This window comes from Trematomus bernacchii, unplaced genomic scaffold (genome assembly GCF_902827165.1).
Source record: "Trematomus bernacchii unplaced genomic scaffold, fTreBer1.1, whole genome shotgun sequence".
Taxonomy (NCBI): domain Eukaryota; kingdom Metazoa; phylum Chordata; class Actinopteri; order Perciformes; family Nototheniidae; genus Trematomus; species Trematomus bernacchii.
The window spans coordinates 801,023-820,959 of NW_022987648.1; the positions used below are offsets into that span (position 1 = coordinate 801,023).

At 45.3% G+C, this 19,937-nt stretch overlaps 1 protein-coding gene across 1 annotated transcript; it reads left to right on the forward strand.

Moving 5' to 3' along the window:
• The first annotated feature begins 232 nt into the window (after positions 1-232).
• tmprss3a (transmembrane serine protease 3a) lies at positions 233-19,893 on the forward strand. Its single transcript, XM_034134549.1, has 16 exons — positions 233-299; positions 443-486; positions 713-777; positions 1,102-1,396; positions 1,571-1,841; positions 2,500-2,613; positions 7,251-7,367; positions 8,815-8,938; positions 9,481-9,600; positions 10,884-10,930; positions 12,253-12,418; positions 15,551-15,720; positions 16,728-16,823; positions 16,963-17,105; positions 17,363-17,512; positions 19,799-19,893. Exons 1-16 carry the CDS (start codon positions 233-235, stop codon positions 19,841-19,843), a joined length of 2,034 nt encoding a protein of 677 aa, XP_033990440.1. The 3' UTR covers positions 19,844-19,893.
• The last annotated feature ends 44 nt before the right edge of the window (positions 19,894-19,937 follow it).

Sequence of the window (19,937 nt, forward strand, 5' to 3'; positions counted from 1 at the left end):
CCCCCTCCTCCTCCTCCTGCCTCCTCACACACTCCCAGGACACTTTAATGACACGTGAGCATGTCACCCTACCCCCAGAGTGGGAGGTGTAGGGTCACCTGATCCCCAGCAGCACTCACCTGCTCAGGTGTCTCTTTGTATCAAAGCATAGGCACAGCAAGAAGGCAGCCATTAGGACGGAGAGAGGAGGAAGAAGGCAGGAAAACGAGGGGATAAAGGGAGTTGAGGGGACATGGTCTTAGACAAAGCACCGCTGAGTGTGCACCATGGCACCATGACGAAAGGCTTTGAGGAGATCAGTACGTTGGACCTACCCAGGAAGAGAACTCAACCAGAGTTTTGTTGAGGCTTCCTGTGTCTTCTTCTCTCTCTGTCATATTCTCTGTCTTTCCTCCATCAATGTCTCTGCATTCATCCCTCTATTCTCATCTCTTTCCTGCAGATCCAGCTGCCAACGCCGCTGATGACACATCGGCTCCCCCAACAGTAAGTGGACAAATATCGCCAGTGAAACGAGCGCTGGAACATTAACTGATATACATAAAGGTCTTTGTGTAATGTTATCAAGAATGTATTGAATATTTTGGGAAGTTGGTTCAACCAAACTAGACATTCTGATGTCAGCTAGTATTATGACATTTCATTGACTGAATCATTCAATCATTTATCAAGACATGAGTGAATGATGACACATGATGAATCAATGTGTCAGGGTGAATATGTGAAGCACATCAGTGAGACGTGTTGTCAGGCCCAGCAGGTTGAGGGAAGGGGATGGTAACTGTGTGTGTGTGTGTGTGTGTGTGTGTGTGTGTGTGTGTGTGTGTGTGTGTGTGTGTGTGTGTGTGTGTGTGTGTGTGTGTGTGTGTGTGTGTGTGTGTGTGTCTGAAAACCCCTAAATAGGTGAGGGTCTGCCATATGTCACACGGATTCTTAACTTCTTTTGGATGTAGGGAAATTTGATATTTTTGCACGTTGGTAAACGTCAGAGTCCTTATTTTAAACTGCAGCAAATATTTAGCATTGTACGAGGGAACCTGCAAGTTTAGCTGGCTTCCTGTAACGTCTGCATCCACCTTCCAATGCACTCGATTCAAGAAGCAGAGCACAGCACCTCTCCAACCTCTCAAACATCTCCAACATCTCCAACATCTCAAACATCTCCAACATCTCAAACATCTCAAACATCTCCAACATCTCAAACATCTCAAACATCTCCAACATCTCCAACATCTCAAACATCTCCAACATCTCAAACATCTCAAACATCTCCAACATCTCCAACATCTCCAACATCTCCAACATCTCCAACATCTCCAACATCTCAAACATCTCCAACATCTCAAACATCTCCAACATCTCAAACATCTCCAACATCTCAAACATTAAGAAAAGAGTTTCACTTATGCGGCAGCACTTACCTTATTGCTTGTTGAAGTAAACACGTCAGCACGGTTCTTGTTGTCCTTCGTTTGCATCATTATGGTGTTTTTATTGTTTTATCGCTTTGGATAAAAAGCTTCAGCTAAATGTAATTTAAGGGATTCTTTTCCTCTTTATTCCTACTAAGGGACTTAAGACAGTGGCACCTGAGCAACCGGACCCCTCCAGGATAGAGGTGGTTTCAGTGACGGAGGAAGACCTCCCCACCGTTGAGACCCCCAACACACTGAACGTCAGCCCCCTGGGCAGCTTTGTCACTGTCCTCCAAACGGAGAACAGTTCTGCAAAACCTGAAGACACCCGACCTCCAGCTGCACCCAGCCCCATCATGCCCATCACCAAGGTGCAGCCATTTATGCACGGTGAGCCCCTCACACTCTTCATGTCTCAGCATGAAGGTATAGATATGGAGAAGTTCCCTGTGGGACCAATAAAGGCATTCTTATTCTGAGGACTGCACACAGCTAGTTACAGGATCTGCTTGAAATGTGAGAAGATGTGACGGACACAGTGTTTGGAGGATAATCAGAATCAGAATCGGGTTTATTACCAGGTAGGTTCACACGTACCAGGAATTTGACTAGGTGTAATAGTGCGACATCTGATTTCTTGGGGCCATACATTATAGGTTAAGAGTAATCAGATATTTAAAAAATCCTTCTCATTAACTAACACTAGGTCAGGAATACACAAGATTTGCCGAAACTGCTAGAACTCGACTGAGAGCCGGTCAGAATAACATACCCGTCTTCTAATGTTCAGTGTGACACTCACCAGGAGCTGCACGTCACACTAAGATCTTTATTTGACTAAATCCACAGAAACAGAAACGAGGAAATGAGCTGCACCTTTGTGTTGAGGTTGCATTTACATTACACATATTGACAGGTGTTTACATCATTCGGTCCTGGAAAGCATGTTTTACATTTTGCTTTTGGTCATGTCAGAAAACAGAAACATCACTTACACAAAAGGAATCATTCCTTGGTGATTGAACTGTTTGCAGCTCATATTGTATAACTTTGAAAGGGTAGATGACCTGTTGTGTCTCACTAGAGGATGATCTGGAGCCAGGCTGGAGGAGCAGACTGCTGGCTCACCGGCTGGAGCTGCTGCTCACTGCCGGCCTCGTCCTGCTGCTCACTCTGGCTCTCGCCATCGGCCTCGGAGGTAAGGAGTCCATTTGGTTATAATGGAGCCACTGAAGCATGGACGTCGTTTGCTCCTTCAATATTTGATGATGCCCTTACTTGTAATACGTAAGGGAGCCTCTCACACAGTGCAGTCTTTCACTTCCAGCTTTTTTTGATTCTCAGTTATGCCATGTTTACAGAAAGAGTCAGTAAAAGCTAGTTTTTTAAAGAAAAATATGTATTCAACAATATGTGTTTTGTTGTAAAAACAATATATATATTATTCCTCTCTATGTTGGCTACATATGTTGCCTGGCTAACCGGATAAAGGGTGAGTCCTGTGAGCTTAGATTAGTGGTGTACATCGAAGTCTTGTTTCTGTTTTCATTCCATACAGATGTCATGTTGTGTGTCTGTGGAGGTGCAGCAGGGTTTGAGTCCCTGCTGTCACCATCACACGACACGGCTGGAGGAGCAGATCATTATCTGAGCCAACACTAATCTGAAATCTAGTGTGAACACATGCCAATTACATTTCATTCCTCCTGATGAAGTCAAATCAAATATGTTCGCCTCTGTGATTGTTACGGCCCGCCCTCTACTCAGTGGTAGTGGCTCGTGGGGAGACCCGCAACATAAAAGAAAACACACCAAAACATCCAGCACTTAACGGCGACCAGTTACTCACATGGGCCACCCGGCAAAAGAACCAGGTCTGGAGGACTGGCAAAAACAAACAAAAGCAGAAGGGGGCCTTGGGCCAGCCACACCACGGGCCGTAGGACCCAGACGTCCCTCCCCTACCCAGAAATCTAACAAGACACTACGGGTGAAATAAAGCCGCGAAAAAACGATGCTCCCAGGTCCTCCAGAACACATGTTATCACAATAACACACAGAAGCTACAGATCCCAAACAGCAGAGAGATTGTTCCCAAACAGTGTCTTCCGGCATCAGGATCGGGGGAGAGAGCTCTTCTCCTCCAGCTTCTCCTTTGAAGTCCCCAGCTGAATGGAATTAGGAACACCTGGGGAGGCGGAGCTAGGGGCGGAGCAGGTGTACCTGCGCAGCAGAGAGACAGAGAAGACAACAAAGAGGGGAGCACGTAACACCCCCACCATGAGTTAGTGATTCTTTTATTTAAACAAAACAATCACAACAATCAACTCTAAGTCGACAGACGTGCTCACAACCGCGTTTGTCTTTAACGACCACTCAGTCCACACACCGAACAGGCTAATACCAGTTAACACACAACAACGAAACACACTCAACTGCTACATATCATAAGCACGACAATGCACCAGCCAACACATTGTCCTTGCCACGAATGTGTTTGACCTCAACATTGAAGGCTTGCATGAAAATGCTCCACCGCATCAACCTTTGATTTGTGTTACGCATTCTCTGCAGGAACACAAGGGGGTTGTGATCGGTACAAATAGTGACAGGGATGTTTGATGACCCCACGTATACCTCAAAGTGGTTTAAGGCCAGAACCATAGCCAGTGCCTCCTTTTCGATGGTGGAACCAACGGTGGAACACACCCGCTGGTGGGGATTGAATTTCTTGGAGCGGTATGACACAGGGCGCTTCACCTCATGATCAGTTCCAACACATCTGCACGCTGCGCATCAGGTAAGTGTGCTGAATGAGACTCAATATTCACCTGAGTCTCCGCAGCGATCAGGGCCTCCGAGGTGACAGGGGTGTCACTTTCAGCACTGGACAGCGCCACCACACAGACAGCGACAGGGTTATGAACAGCCCCGGGGATTATCGTACCTGTTTTCCCACCCTCACGCCACGAAGGAGGGTCCCTGATCGGTCTGCCCAATTCCGTGGCCGTAAAACTGCCGCGGGTGACTGCAACCGCAATCACCCCCGGCTTAACGAGCACTCTGCCCCCGGCTAAATCATTCCCCAAGACCAAATCTACCCCTTTAATGGGAAGACATGGCCGAACCCCGACAGCTACCGGACCTGTGACCAGATCTGACTCAAGGTGAATATTATGCAAGGGCGAACCCACACACTGCATACCAAACCCCCTCACAAGAACACCCGAACCCACAGCAGACTCCCCAGAGAGGGGCAACACACCCCTCACCATAAAGGATTGTGACGCTGCTGTATCCCTCAAAATGGTCACTGGAACCCTGGTGTTCTTCCCCGGTAAAGACACCATTCCCTCCATGAGAAACGGAGCAAAAACTTCCAGTTCTGAATTGAGAGACCCTGGCTTTGAAGTACTCACCAAGGCGACTGTCTTTACAGACTTCTTCACATCCCGCAAAGCATAACAATTAGCCACAATATGACCCTTTTTCTCACAGAAGAAACACACTGGGCTATCCGTAGGACCCCAATTCACCTCCCCCGCTTTTTCCTCAACATTTCCTGGCCTGCTGGACTGCCATGGCGCGTTAGTGGAGACTGGGGTTTCCCTGATGTTGCTGTCCACAAACCGGGCCTGTGTCCTACTCCTCTCACTGAAGACAGACTTGTGAGTGAGAACATACTCGTCAGCCAAAACAGCAGCATCAGACAGTCTTACGGGTTTTTGCTCATTAAGATATGTGGCTACTCTGTCAGGCAAACAGTTTTTAAATTCTTCCATGAGTAATAAGGTTTTTAGGTCCTCTAGGGACTTTACCCCCGTCGACGAGCACCATCGTTCAAACAGAACCTCTTTCTCACGGGCGAACTCCACATAAGCCTTCACATAAGGCGAACTCCACATAAGCCTGACAATCATTTTTATTTAAACCACGAAACCTCTGACGGTACGCCTCAGGCACCAGCTCATAGGCGCGCAGAATTGCAGCTTTTACCTGCTCATAATCCAGGCTAACCTCCTCAGACAATGCAGCATACACCTCCTGTGCTTTACCCGTGAGAACGCACTGCAGCATAACGGTCCACATGTTCTAAGGCCATTTCAATGTTGTTGCTACCCGTTCAAAAAGGACAAAATAATTATCAACATCTCTCCCGTGAAACACTGGGATAAACCGAGTATATCTACCCACGTCAAAGTCCTGAGATTGTGCCGAGTCCAACTGCTGAGTCTGGCGTGATAATGTCGTCAACTCCAGCTCCTTCAAACGTAACATGCGATTAGTCTCCTCCTCAAGCTTCCTGATTTCGAGATTACAGTCAATCTCCTTCTCTCTCAGTTTATTGTCAATCTCCTTCTCTCTAATCATCAGCTTGCGCAACTCTAGCTGAAGTTGAAGCTCACTCATTGTCGGAGCGACCTCTGTCTCCTCGTCTTTGGGAGAACAACCAACGCCCCCTTCCTCCTCCGATAACCCTTCCTGCTCTACCAGCGCAGCCAACAGCTGTTCCTTAATGACTTGTTTCTTGCTTTGCTTACTAAACACAACGTCAAACCTGCCTGCGATTAGCTCAAGTTGCTGTTTATTACATGCATCCCAGACGAGCCCCCATATGTTACGGCCCGCCCCCTACTCAGTGGTAGTGGCTCGTGGGGAGACCCCCGCAACATAAAAGAAAACACACCAAAACATCCCAAACAGTGTCTTCCGGCATCAGGATCGGGGGAGAGAGCTCTTCTCCTCCAGCTTCTCCTTTGAAGTCCCCAGCTGAATGGAATTAGGAACACCTGGGGAGGCGGAGCCAGGGGCGGAGCAGGTGTACCTGCGCAGCAGAGAGACAGAGAAGACAACAAAGAGGGGAGCACGTAACAGTGATTTATATTAGTTTGTTTGAATAGTAACATTTACCTGTTGGATTAAACTGCTCCTCCCACAGAGAGGTGCAGGGATGACATATCTGTGTAGGCAGACCTCAAAGTTAGTATTACAAGGGCTCCCTCGACAAAATGACAGAGGTTTTTTCCATTGGAATATCGCTGGCAATGCGTTTATGATACTTAAATGTTCAGAAGGATTATCGTATTAACACCACTTTGTGATTCTGGAAGCGTAAATACATTACGGTCACATGGCTGCATAACAACACCGCTAAGACTGTTAGCAACCGCAGTTTCTATGACATATAGATGCTTTGGACATTTACCAGTGGGGTATTTACCGATGTGTTTTGTGTTGTTGGATAAAACATACAAATATTTTTAGCTTTTATTAAAAACAGATCTTAATTTAGGCATCTAACCAAAATCATGTTTAAAAAAACATTGACTTTGAAATGAACCGGACTATTTAGGACTCATTCCTTCACCACTCTATATACAGTCATTACTGACGGAGTAAATGGAGCTAAGCTTATATGAAATAAGAAAAAGTACTGCAGTTTTCCTTAGCATGTGAGTCTGCTGTTTGGACTTTTGTTTGGTGTTCCTCTGACTGTTCTCCAGCGACACAAGGGACCATTTCTATTCAACCAACACTTTGGTATACTGATTAAATACCTTCAAGATGAAGAGCGCCAGCTCTATTGTGTGTGTTGTGCTGACAAGTAAACTGTGTGTGTGTGTGTGTGTGTGTGTGTGTGTGTGTGTGTGTGTGTGTGTGGTGTGTGTGTGTGTGTGTGAGAGTGTGTGTGTGTGTGTGTGTGTGTGTGTGTGTGTGTGTGTGTGTGTGTGTGAGTGTGTGTGTGTGTGTGTGTGTGTGTGTGTGTGTGTGTGTGTGTGTGTGTGTGTGTGTGTGTGTGTGTGTGTGTGTGTGTGTGTGTGTGTGTGTGTGCAGTGGGTCTGAGCTGTGTGGGGAAGTTCCGGTGTGGCTCCTCCTCTCAGTGTATCAGTGCGTGGGCTCAGTGTGACGGACAGCTGCACTGTGACAACGGGGAGGACGAGCTTGGCTGTGGTGAGACACACACCTGAATATGCAGCATATGATGTTTATATCAGAGATATATTGATATAAACATATATTATAACAGCGAGATCAAAAGACATCTACAATAGCATCTTTTATATAGAGTACATTTTACATACATAATACAGGCATATGTTGAGGGAAGAGCTGATATTAACTCTGAGGTTATATGTCTGTCTGTCTGTCTGTCTGTCTGCCTGTCTGTCTGTCTGCCTGCCTGTCTGTCTGCTGTCTGTCTGTCTGCCTGTCTGTCTGTCTGTCTGCCTGCCTGCCTGTCTGTCTGTCTGCCTGCTGTCTGTCTGTCTGCCTGTCTGCCTGCCTGTCTGTCTGTCTGCCTGCTGTCTGCCTGTCTGCCTGTCTGTCTGCCTGTCTGTCTGCCTGTCTGTCTGTCTGCCTGTCTGCCTGTCTCTCTGCCTGTCTGTCTGTCTGCCTGCTGTCTGTCTGTCTGCCTGTCTGCCTGTCTGCCTGTCTGCCTGCTGTCTGTCTGTCTGTCTGTCTGCCTGTCTGTCTGTCTGCCTGTCTGTCTGTCTGTCTGTCTGTCTGCCTGCTGTCTGTCTGTCTGTCTGCCTGCTGTCTGTCTGTCTGCCTGCCTGCCTGTCTGTCTGTCTGCCTGCTGTCTGTCTGTCTGTCTGCCTGCCTGTCTGTCTGTCTGCCTGTCTGTCTGTCTGTCTGTCTGTCTGCCTGTCTCTCTGCCTGTCTGCCTGCCTGCCTGCCTGTCTGTCTGTCTGCCTGCTGTCTGTCTGTCTGTCTGCCTGCCTGCCTGTCTGTCTGTCTGCCTGTCTGCCTGCCTGTCTGCCTGTCTGTCTGTCTGCCTGTCTGCCTGTCTGCCTGTCTGCGTGTCTGTCTGTCTGCCTGTCTGCCTGTCTGTCTGTCTGCCTGTCTGTCTGTCTGCCTGTCTGCCTGTCTGCCTGTCTGCCTGCCTGTCTGTCTGCCTGTCTGTCTGTCTGTCTGTCTGTCTGCCTGTCTGCCTGTCTGTCTGTCTGTCTGCCTGTCTGCCTGTCTGTCTGTCTGTCTGTCTGTCTGCCCGTCTGTCTGCCTGTCTGCCTGCCTGTCTGTCTGCCTGTCTGTCTGTCTGTCTGCCTGTCTGTCTGTCTGTCTGTCTGTCTGTCTGTCTGTCTGTCTGTCTGTCTGTCTGTCTGCCTGCCTGTCTGTCTGCCTGTCTGTCTGTCTGTCTGTCTGCCTGTCTGTCTGTCTGTCTGTCTGTCTGTCTGTCTGCCTGTCTGTCTGTCTGCCTGTCTGTCTGTCTGTCTGTCTGTCTGCCTGTCTGTCTGCCTGTCTGTCTGCCTGTCTGTCTGCCTGCCTGTCTGTCTGCCTGCCTGTCTGTCTGTCTGTCTGTCTGCCTGCCTGTCTGTGCGTGTGCGTGTGCGTGTGTGTGTGTGTGTGTGTGTGTGTGTGTGTGTGTGTGTGTGTGTGTGTGTGTGTGTGTGTGTGTCAGTGCGTCTGAGTGGGAGCAGCTCTGTCCTGCAGGTGCAGCGGGGGGGTGTCTGGAGGACGGTGTGCTCCGAGGGCTGGAACAACGTGCTCGGGGTGTCGGCCTGCAGGCAGCTGGGATACTCCAGGTCTCCTGTCCTCAGCTCTGTCTGCATGTGGTGCTGTGATGGGGCATCGGTTCAGTTTGAACATTTGAGAGAAATAGACCTTATACAAGAAACACTACAGGCTTCCAGCATTAGGACTGATCCCGGTGTCCCTCACCAGGAGGGGTTAGCTTCCATAGGATAAGATTAGAAATGAGCCCAGTATAACATGGAGAAATCTCCAGGAATCTTAGATCGCTGTTAAATGAGGGGTGGGATGTTGGTGAATGGTAACGCAGAACAGAAGCCATGACGGTTCACAATGGATCAGAACCTGGGCGACTGCTTAGGTTTTTAAATCTGTAAAGATACCGGGTTTACAGTATTTAGTGATGTCAGAGCTACAGTGAAGACACTGTTTTGATTTTTTTGAAATTTTAAACAAAAAATGCATTCAATGTTTTAAAGCAGATGTGCTTTAAACAATCGAATGCATTTTTTGTTTAAAATGTGTGTTATCAAGTGACAATGTCAACAGCCGTATCCTCAGCTGAACATGGTGTCTGTGTGGCTGTGTCCTTCAGGTATGTGGAGTCCTTCTTCGTGTCTCTGACCTCCATCGCGCAAGATCTCCAAGACAACCTGGTGTCCATCAACCTGAGCCAGGCACAGACCATTAAGCTCCACAATGCCACAGCCTTCAGGTACAGCACATCCCTATTAAATGACTGGAAAAGCAGTTAGGCTAACTGTGCTAACGGTCAGTAAGTAAGGGATAATTATTATAAACATTATCCCTAATATAAATCATCTGAAGCCTGAAGTCTGTTCGGACTATTCTATTCTAGCTCTGCTAGGCCCAGAAATGGGGGTGGAGGGTCTCCATATATGAAATGTTAGAGTTTATCTCCAGTTTGTAATAAAGGGTTCTGATTGTTAGGAGGATATTACTTTATACTGTTAACACAAACACAAATGTTTCCATACCATTTTATTCTGATCAAATAAGATGATTTTCCAATTTAATTTTGGAATATTGCCGGAAAATAAGGTCTTTGGCAAATCCCACGTTTTGTTTAGCAGGAGTAAGATTGTAATAACCTCAGACCTTCTTTTTTTTAATCTAACCAAAACTCTTTAAAAAAAACACTGTGTACCAGACGAGGGCACTAGGAAGTTTACTAGGCTGACTTCCGGGTTTAGGACTCATTCCTGCAGCTCTCTACTGGCTGCGCTCTCAGAGAGTCCTGTGCAGACTATACTGTGTGTCTCCTTACACATACAGTACCATTATACTGTGTACCAATTTGTTCCACATGTTCTGTCCATGTACTAGTTGGCATGTTCAGAACAAGTGGCCTAAATATCATACTGACCTCAGAAATGTGCAACAATCGGATCCAACAAAATGGTTTCTTAAAAAAGCTTTTGTAAAACCAAAGACACTGTCGATAAATCATAAATCTGAACTATGTTTAATTTTTCCAAATAAGATTCTGATCGCAGCGTCTACTTTGTCTCATTGTGGTGCAACACACCTCATCACCACTGCTACCATTGGTGAGATCTGCAGTTGAAGTGGCCATAAAGGAAAACTGATGCTTTAGCAGCTGAAGTATTTTTCAACAGTTTACGTATTTCTGTTTAAAAGAGAAAAGTATGTGAGGATGACCCCCCATCCTACTTTGTTAAAGAGCAGCAATCTTGATAAATAAAGTACAATATTTCCCTCTAAAATGTAGTAAAGGTTTAAAATATGTACCAAATTGAAAGGACTCTTGAACCTTCCGAAGTGCAGTACATGAGCTCATTCACAACAATATCTGTAAATATCTTCATTGACTTTGATGAGTGTGCTTCAGTATCTGTTGGAAGCAGTCTAAGTATTCTTCTGTGTCCTCATCCGTAAGTCAAAGGACATTATAACCTTCACTTGTACTTCTTCTCCATGCTTGCTGAGTTTCTCTGTGACCTTTGACCTCCCCAGTAAGACTCAGTGCAGCTCAGGGAAGGTGACCACCCTGAAGTGTCTGGGTGAGGAAACACACTGCGGCTTTCACACCGGCGCTTTTCACTTTTGTGTGATCTTTCTTTGAGTCGTGACTTGTTTTCCAATGAGGATTTCTGGTGGAGGAGCTTGTGCTTCTGCATGTTCTTATGTTCTTGCATGGCATGCAGTGTGTGTTTGTTCTGTCTGTGTCATTGTTGGAGTGAATGTTACTTTTGCCTGCTAAGATAAATAATAAGCTAACTAATAAGCTAAATAAATAAATAAACACCTTACTCTGTATTTAAAAATGACCCACAGCTGTGTTCCATAACCTATGAAACCTTAAGGGTTTGATGTACTTACGTCATACAGTCTATGAGCTACATCAAATATGTGGGACCAGTGTGTGTGCATGAGTGTGTGTTTACTGAATACATGTATATGACTGCATGTAACTAGTATAGACTTGTGATTCTGATGCTTTCAGCTCAGAGTGGATGCTTTTGATCTGTGTTTATGATCTTTAAAGGGGCACACCCAATAAAACATTATTAGAAAGGGCATGCACATAATATTTAAAATGCAGTAGTTATCAGAGCCTCTCAGTCTGAGCTGTAGTCATCAGAGCCTCTCAGTCTGAGCTGTAGTTATCAGAGCCTCTCAGTCTGAGCTGTAGTTATCAGAGCCTCTCAGTCTGAGCTGTAGTTATCAGAGCCTCTCAGTTTGAGCTGTAGTTATCAGAGCCTCTCAGTCTGAGCTGTAGTTATCAGAGCCTCTCAGTCTGAGCTGTAGTTATCAGAGCCTCTCAGTTTGAGCTGTAGTTATCAGAGCCTCTCAGTTTGAGCTGTAGTTATCAGAGCCTCTCAGTCTGAGCTGTAGTTATCAGAGCCTCTCAGTTTGAGCTGTAGTTATCAGAGCCTCTCAGTCTGAGCTGTAGTTATCAGAGCCTCTCAGTTTGAGCTGTAGTCATCAGAGCCTCTCAGTCTGAGCTGTAGTTATCAGAGCCTCTCAGTCTGAGCTGTAGTTATCAGAGCCTCTCATACCTCATTCACACCAACGCAACTCTGGTTCAAGCTCCGTGCTAGAGCTTTTCAGGTTCAGAACCGGTTCTTCGGTTTAGCTCCGGCTCTTTTCACACCACCCAGAGTCCGACTGGTGCTGCGTCATTGCGTCATCGTTTGCGTCATGACGTAACCGTTTGCGTGCCTGCTTCATAAAGCCAAACCGCGCGGAAACCCCTCACAGCTCACACCGACAACAACAACAATGGCCGATTGTGTTGAAGCGTAAATCCAGTGTGTGTGAATAACAAGTGATGCCTTGGAGGTGCACGAGCTGACCTTTGACCCTCCACATATTCACTCAGAGTGCGGATCCAGGCCACAGTACAACACCCGTATCGTGGGGGGGAACATCTCCAGGCCGGGGCAGTTCCCCTGGCAGGTCAGCCTCCACTTCGTCAGTGAACACCTGTGTGGAGGCTCCATCATCACATCCCGCTGGGTGCTGACTGCGGCACACTGTGTGTACGGGTGAGTCACACGCTTACAGACAAGCTGCATATGGAATGGTATTGTGTGAAACCATCAGAGGAGGTATTTAGTAAGGCAAGTTCCTCTGGTAATACTCTGTGTATACCAGCTGATTAAAACTGGTGAAATCCCCGTATTCTCTGTAGTGGTCACTGAATCTGAAAAAGAGTGTATTAAAGGGCCCATGTCATGCTTTTCCGGTTATTACCCGTCCCCTTGTGTGTTATGAAGGTTTTTATGCATGTAAACGGTGTGCAGAGTCAAAACCCTCAAAGTACACCCTGTAGCGAGTAAAACTCTAACACAGAAAATACCTCCCCAAAACGCCTCGTTGGAGATACGTCACTGCCCATTTGAGTCTTCCATTTAGTTCCGGGTACCGCATGATGTCATGCCGTACCCAGAACAAAATGGACCAATCCGGAAGAGCTATGGCCACACCCAGCGGCGCTGGCCGCACCCTCTGCCAGCCTAACATTTACTGTTGGAAGCTCTGGTTCAGTTCACAATCGATCCAGTCATGCCAATGCCAAGGACCTGTTTCCTGAAATGTGAGGAGAAATCTGAGCTGTTTGTCCTACCGACGGAAGAACCACGACGAAGTCAGTGGTTGAAATTTCTGTTTAACACTGTTCCTTCAGAGGTTCGAAGAACGTTACTGTGTGCGCGGCATTTCACAGACGAAAGCTTCCAAAACATTGCCCAGTTTGAGGCCGGATATGCACAGCATTTGAAACTGAAGGACGATGCTATTCCTAGTTTGTTTGGACCGTTTGGAGCAGGGGAAGATTCGGGTACACAACCTGTAAGTTTGCATTGTTATTTGTGTATTTATCAAACAAGCTATCTACCACGACTGTTTAAATGTGTAAACGTGTGTCGGACTGCTAGCGTTTCCATATATCAACTCTAATATCAGCAGATGGCCTTACATACATGTATCTCATAGCAGGAGAATGTCTGCATTCACACACGAAATACTCATAGACAGTATACTCCGGGTGATTTACCGTACGGTCAGTCGCGAAACGTAATTACATTATAGCTGGCGTTCCTAGCGTGTATGCTACCGAGCTAAACAACGGAGCTATCTACCACAACTGTTTAAATGTGTAAACTGTGTCGGACTGCTAAGCCATTGACACAGTGCTAACTGTGCTAACTAAGTTGCTAGCGTTTCCATATATCAACTCTAATATCAGCAGATGGCCTTACATACATGTATCTCATAGCAGGAGAATGTCTGCATTCACACACGAAATACTCATAGACAGTATACTCCGGGTGATTTACCGTACGGTCAGTACATTATAGTTGGCGTTCCTGGCGTGTATGCTACCAAGCTACCGTTCATAGCGTGTATGCTACATAGCTAAACCACTAGGCTACCTAGAGCTAGACATGCTAGGGAAAACATTGTTTTCATGCCAGCTACAATGAATGACCGAACGTAGCAGACTACCCGTATAAGATTGCAATTGTAAACATGTTCTTGCTAGCCTAGACCAACGCCATATAGAGAGATCTATCTATATGGCGCTGGCCTAGACTAGTTGTTCATAGTAGATTGGCATATTACACTGAACAACTAGCAAACGTAGGTTAGCATATTAGCTGGCAAGCTAACTGTGTTGATTAGATAGATAGATTAGATAGATACACACTCCTACCACAACTACTACTAACGAATCTAAAACAACTAAGTTTCTCTAATATTTTGTGATTTGCATTTGATTTCGTTCAGCCAGATCAGGAAACTCCTGGCGTATCTGGCGGACAACACACACACGGGATGACCACTCTGATGCCTCGTCCTAAAAAGCCCCGGCAGCAGCTTACAAAGCTGCGATAGGCAAGATGCCGAAAACGCCTATAAGGGGAGGAATGGATGATATACAGTGTATATATGTATATTTACACATGTTCATTTTGTACATTTCTAAAAATAAAGTTTGATGGAAATACTTAGTATCCTTTCTTCCCTGAATTATTTGCTCCTATAACATCTCATTCATATATAGCAAACCATGATTTGATTTCTCATCAAACAGTAGTAGTTTATTACAGGTAAAAATAACTTACTCTTCTATAACAACAGTTGTAGGTACAGTTCGGTTAGTTAGCGTATAAAATATACGGCTGTACCGACGCCATTATAAGACTGTTGTTCCGCTGAGAGCGAGCCGAAAAAAGCACTGTTAGACATGGGCGGAGCCTCTCTGGTGGTTGACTAATCAGAACAGAGTGGCCGAGCTGACCAATCGGAGCACACTAGGCTCACAGGGAGGGGGGGGGCAAGAGTTCCAACGCCATTTAGTGGAGAGAGTGAATACTGCTGAATACACATGCTTGACAGAGATGCTGTATGCGAAACCAATGTGAGTTTGGGAAATTGCACAGTATAAATCTATTTTAGTATACCTCAACAATGTAATTATGATCAGTGGAAATGGCCATGACATGGGCCCTTTAATGGACATGTCATATTTGTTAAAACCCTATTTCCATTTTTCTTTCCAACACCTCACTAAACTAAGATTACTGGCTTTCCAGACCTGACATGAGAGAAACTGAAACAAATATTGATATGCTCATCTGAGTCAACTTCTGTTATTAATGTGCACTCACGGCAATTAGGATTTATCAGGAGTATTGGTAGGGTTGTTATTGTATGCAGCCTTTAGAGGAAGACTGTAGACACCACTCATTGTTGAAAAGCACCACTTCCTTTGCATTTTTTCAGGGACAAAAAAGATTATTCTAACTCAATTGTATGAACAGTTAAACTTCCCCTAATAAAATAAGGACTGGATTCCTTTTTGTAAAATAAGATGGTGTTTGATATAACTCAATCAGGCTATCATTAGGCCTAAGAAGAAATGTCTACCTGTCGCTATAGACAGGCAGAGATTTCTCCTTAGGCACCATTACTAAGACATCAACATAGCACAGACTCTAATGCTTAGTTAAAGTTGTGAGAGCAATACAACTTCTTTTTCTAAACATGTGACTTGTGATTAGCTGGATTCAAAAGGAGAACCATGAGAGTGACATAAGATAAAACTGTAGCTTGTGGGATTGTATTTCTCAGAGTCCCTCACGTATACTGAGTTAATATTGAACAATTATCAGGTTTGCAGACCCTTCCATGTGGGCGGTCCATGTGGGTCTGACGGAGCAGCCGGTGCATGGCGCTCAGTCTCTGTCTGTGGAGCAGATCATATACCACGCTCGCTACAGGCCTAAAGGACTGGACTACGACATTGCACTGATGAAACTGGCCACGCCACTTGATTTTAACGGTATTTTAACGGCTTTTTCAAGACCTCATTCTCTTTCTCAATCCTGCTCATGTATTCATTATATCATGTATAGCTCCAGATCCTAATCCTGCTCTATGTTCATGTATTCATTACATCATGTATAGCTCCAGATCTCAATCGTGCTGAGCCTCTCAGAGCTGGCCTGGTGTAATCTGAATCTTCCAGATCTTCGCAGGGAGAAATGTCCATGATTCAAGTGGCTGGGATCCTTAATGATTTTCCGAGGCTTATTGTTGCAGCGTCTGCTGTAAATATGCCTTAGGCAGGTAGAGCACCTTACAGTGTTTCCTGATGTTACACAACCACTGTTCCCTGTCAGAGTGGACATTCTTAAGCATTTGAGAGGTTAGCTGGAATTTCCTCAAGCGTCTGAGGTGAACCAGTCCCCAGCGAGTCAGTGGATTTAAAGGGGGGCTCTCTTCTTTCTTCCCCAAGGCCACGATCAGCTCCTTAGTCTTGCTGACGTTTTGGACTACGTTGCTGTTCTACTTCTTTCAGCTTGGCCTTTTCCTAGCAATCTGTGATCAGGACCACCACAGCCGTGTCATCTGTGTCCTCTTGATGGTTTTGTTGGAGTCGAAAGTGGCTACATGGCTAACAATGACTAACAAAAACCGCTAAACTCAGATTTTCTACTTCCAAGTTGAAATGAAACGCACCTTTACCTCCCTTCAGTCTCTCAGTCTCTCAGTCTCCCACCTCCCTCCGGTTTCTAGCCTTCTGACAGTGTCAATAATTGTAGGCCTTTCAGTTGTCTGAGGTCTGAGTGTCGGCTCTCATCTATTTGTCCTCACCTTTTTCACTTCTTCCCCTGACGGAGTTGTTTGTCCGAAGCTGATGTTGTGTCATTTCTGTCCAAACAGCTACCACATGAAAACAGGATGTGGGTGTAATTACACATTAGCTGGATGATTGATTGATAGATGTTGGTCCTGTTGGTGAAAGGAGTCTGGGATAAGTAGTTAATTATAGATTCTCCTCTGTAGGCTTTGTGGAGCCCATCTGCCTGCCAAACCATGGGGAGGAGTTTGAGGAGGGCACCATGTGCTGGATCTCTGGATGGGGAGCCACTGAGGATGAAGGTGAGTCTGAACAGGACTTTGAGTCTATTATTTCATCTGCAGCTTTTTGAATGTTATAACATTCCGCCAGGTGTAATGTAATAACGCTAGTGTTCCTGCACTACATACATACATGCTTGAAATAGTTTTTTTCTTCCAGGAGAGACCAGTGTGGTTCTGCGTTCCGCCATGGTGCCGCTGCTCTCCACGAAGACCTGCAACCAGCCGGAGGTTTACCAGGGCTTCATCTCCTCCTGGATGCTGTGTGCAGGATACCTGGAGGGAGGAACCGACTCCTGCCAGGTACACATGGTTCCTTGAAGCATTAAACACCATTGTGATTTCAGAGGAGCAGCCCTGTTCATTTCTACAGAATAACACAGAAACTACAGGACCTGTGAAATCAAATGTCATTATAGGTTTATTTTACAATTAATACGAAAAGTCTAAAATCTCCATAGAAATAAAATCTGTAATTTCAAAAAATGAACCCAAAAAGTGCGTGTGTGTGTGTGTGTGTGTGTGTGTGTGTGTGTGTGTGTGTGTGTGTGTGTCTTCAGGGCGACAGTGGAGGTCCTCTGGCCTGTCAGGACTCTGTATGGAAGCTGGTTGGTGCAACCAGCTGGGGGATTGGATGCGCTATGAGGAACAAACCGGGCGTTTACACCAGCATCACACAGTCGCTCAGCTGGATCCGCCAACAGATGGAGGTCAGCACATGGCAAGCTGTGTCCTGTTTCAGGATGTTTGGCCTTTGGAAAACTAGTACTGAAGAAGATTCACCATATTGTCACCATATTTCTGCAGGGAGCGCCGCGTGGTGCACAGGCTCTCGGGTCAATATTTTGTGTTTAAAAACCTATTTAAAAACTCCTGTAGTAAAACCAAAAGTTTATAAAAGCCCTGTTTGGTCTGGGTTAAAAATGTTTAAAAAAATGGAATAAAAGGGATAAAAGAGAGCAGAGGCTGAAGCACAGAGCGTATGCGGCGGTGTTAAAACCTGTACTCCTGCCCCCCCGGGAAGGGGTCTCCCGCGGTGGAGTGTCCGAGGCTGCGTCCCACAGCATCTGGTAAAAGACCTGGTAAGTGGGTTAAAAAACATCTGGCTAAAAGGACCGAGGTTGACTTTGTTTAAAATCGGCATGCAGGTAAAATTAGTGTTAAAATGTTTTAAAATAAATACATAAAAGTGCTTTTAAAAATAAGTGCTGGTAATAAAAATCACCCAACCCAAATGTTAAAAATATATATATTATAAAAGAAAAATATGTAAAATATAAAATGTAAAATACACACGGGTTAGTAGGCACACAGGGAGGGGAAATATCTTAAAATAAAGTCAACCAAGTGTCCCTAAAAGTGTTTAAAACCCAGGCTGAGGTCTAGAGAGGTGGTGCAGGTGAGACATGGGACACGCCTCGGATGATGTTTAAAAATACTTTATTAAGGGGTTATTTCAGGGTGTTTCCCTGCGGGAGGCTCCAACATCCATTTAAAAATGGAAAGTAATAACTAAAATATAAATAAAACAATATAAACAATGTAATAGAAAACGGGGGATTAATAATATATAAAAAATAATAAAATATATAATATGGTGACAAATATATTGTCACCATATTTCTGCAGGGTTAGGGTTAACATGTCATTATAGTATAAACAGAGTTGTAAAGAATATCATAAATGACTGCTGGACTCACTTTAGCTGCTTGTTTCAGAGCGGCTGGTATAAGAGGACATTAGCTCTGGAGCCTGTGAGGATGTCAGGTTAGCATTAGCTCTGGAGCCTGAGAGGATGTCAGGTTAGCATTAGCTCTGGAGCCTGTGAGGATGTCAGGTTAGCATTAGCTCTGGAGCCTGTGAGGATGTCAGGTTAGCATTAGCTCTGGAGCCTGTGAGGATGTCAGGTTAGCATTAGCTCTGGAGCCTGTGAGGATGTCAGGTTAGCATTAGCTCTGGAGCCTGTGAGGATGTCAGGTTAGCATTAGCTCTGGAGCCTGTGAGGATGTCAGGTTAGCATTAGCTCTGGAGCCTGCTGCATTACGGCTCTGCTGCACGTCTCCACTCCACTGAATTCTTAGTCTTTGTGCATTCTTTTCAGTTGTGAACAGAGCTCACCTTTATGTGATCGCTGAATCAGCCATGTTTTTTTGCTTGAAATTATTCCTACTTAAAATAGCAAGAACAATGGACATCTTGACTGAACACCACCCTGCAGAACAGTGTTGGGGTGTTAGGAGTGGTGGCGGCCTGGTATGAAGGCACTGGTTAATGTGGCTATCAGGTTATTCTGACAGAGGCCTTTAGGGGAATTTAAGAAGGCCCCCGTTTGTTCGGTTGACTAGCTGACCTCTGCACAGCTGTTGGGGACTTTGTTGTGAGATGTCTGACCAACAGCTGGTTCTCCTCCTGGCGGAATCCGAGTACAGCAGCTGTCTTTATATCATAAAAGCTTTGAAATGCTACACTTGACACCAAGTTCCTTTCACCGTTAAGAATTTGTAATGTGAATCAATTAAACTGGGCTTGTTTCCATGTACAGCATCTCTCAGACCACATGCAAACAAATGTAAATCACTATGTGTGAAAAAGGGTTATAGGACTTGGAAGCAAACAGGTGTTTAAAACTTTCTTTGTATGCTATTTCTTTAGTTATTCCAATTGATCCACTTAACTCTTGCATCCCCTTGAAAAAATCCCCTCAGGTTCCCACAGAAATCTAACTTTCCAGACCGTCTGACAGTGTTGTTCCTATATTCTATGCAATGGTTTTAATTGTCATGGAAATAACCTTATGCATCCGTTTCACGACATTAGTATACTGTATTCGTAAGTTTTACAAAAGTTAAAAATTAATGAACCAGGCTTGGCCATAACAATTTGTAAAGACTTGTTTTAAAGGACTCAGATGGTGTCAGTTGTCATAACTAGATCATTACTGTGACTTGTTTCAGTGTCCCTTGTGTTCAACTGTTATTTTCCACATTGTCTTTCAGAGAGAAGAGGCTTCTAACTCTCCAGCTCTGAGCACAGACAACTGAAGCACCATGTGATTACTCAGTTTGGATGATTCCACATGACAGGACTACAGAGATAAACAATCACAGCAGAATGGCAGAGGGTTTAATCCGCACA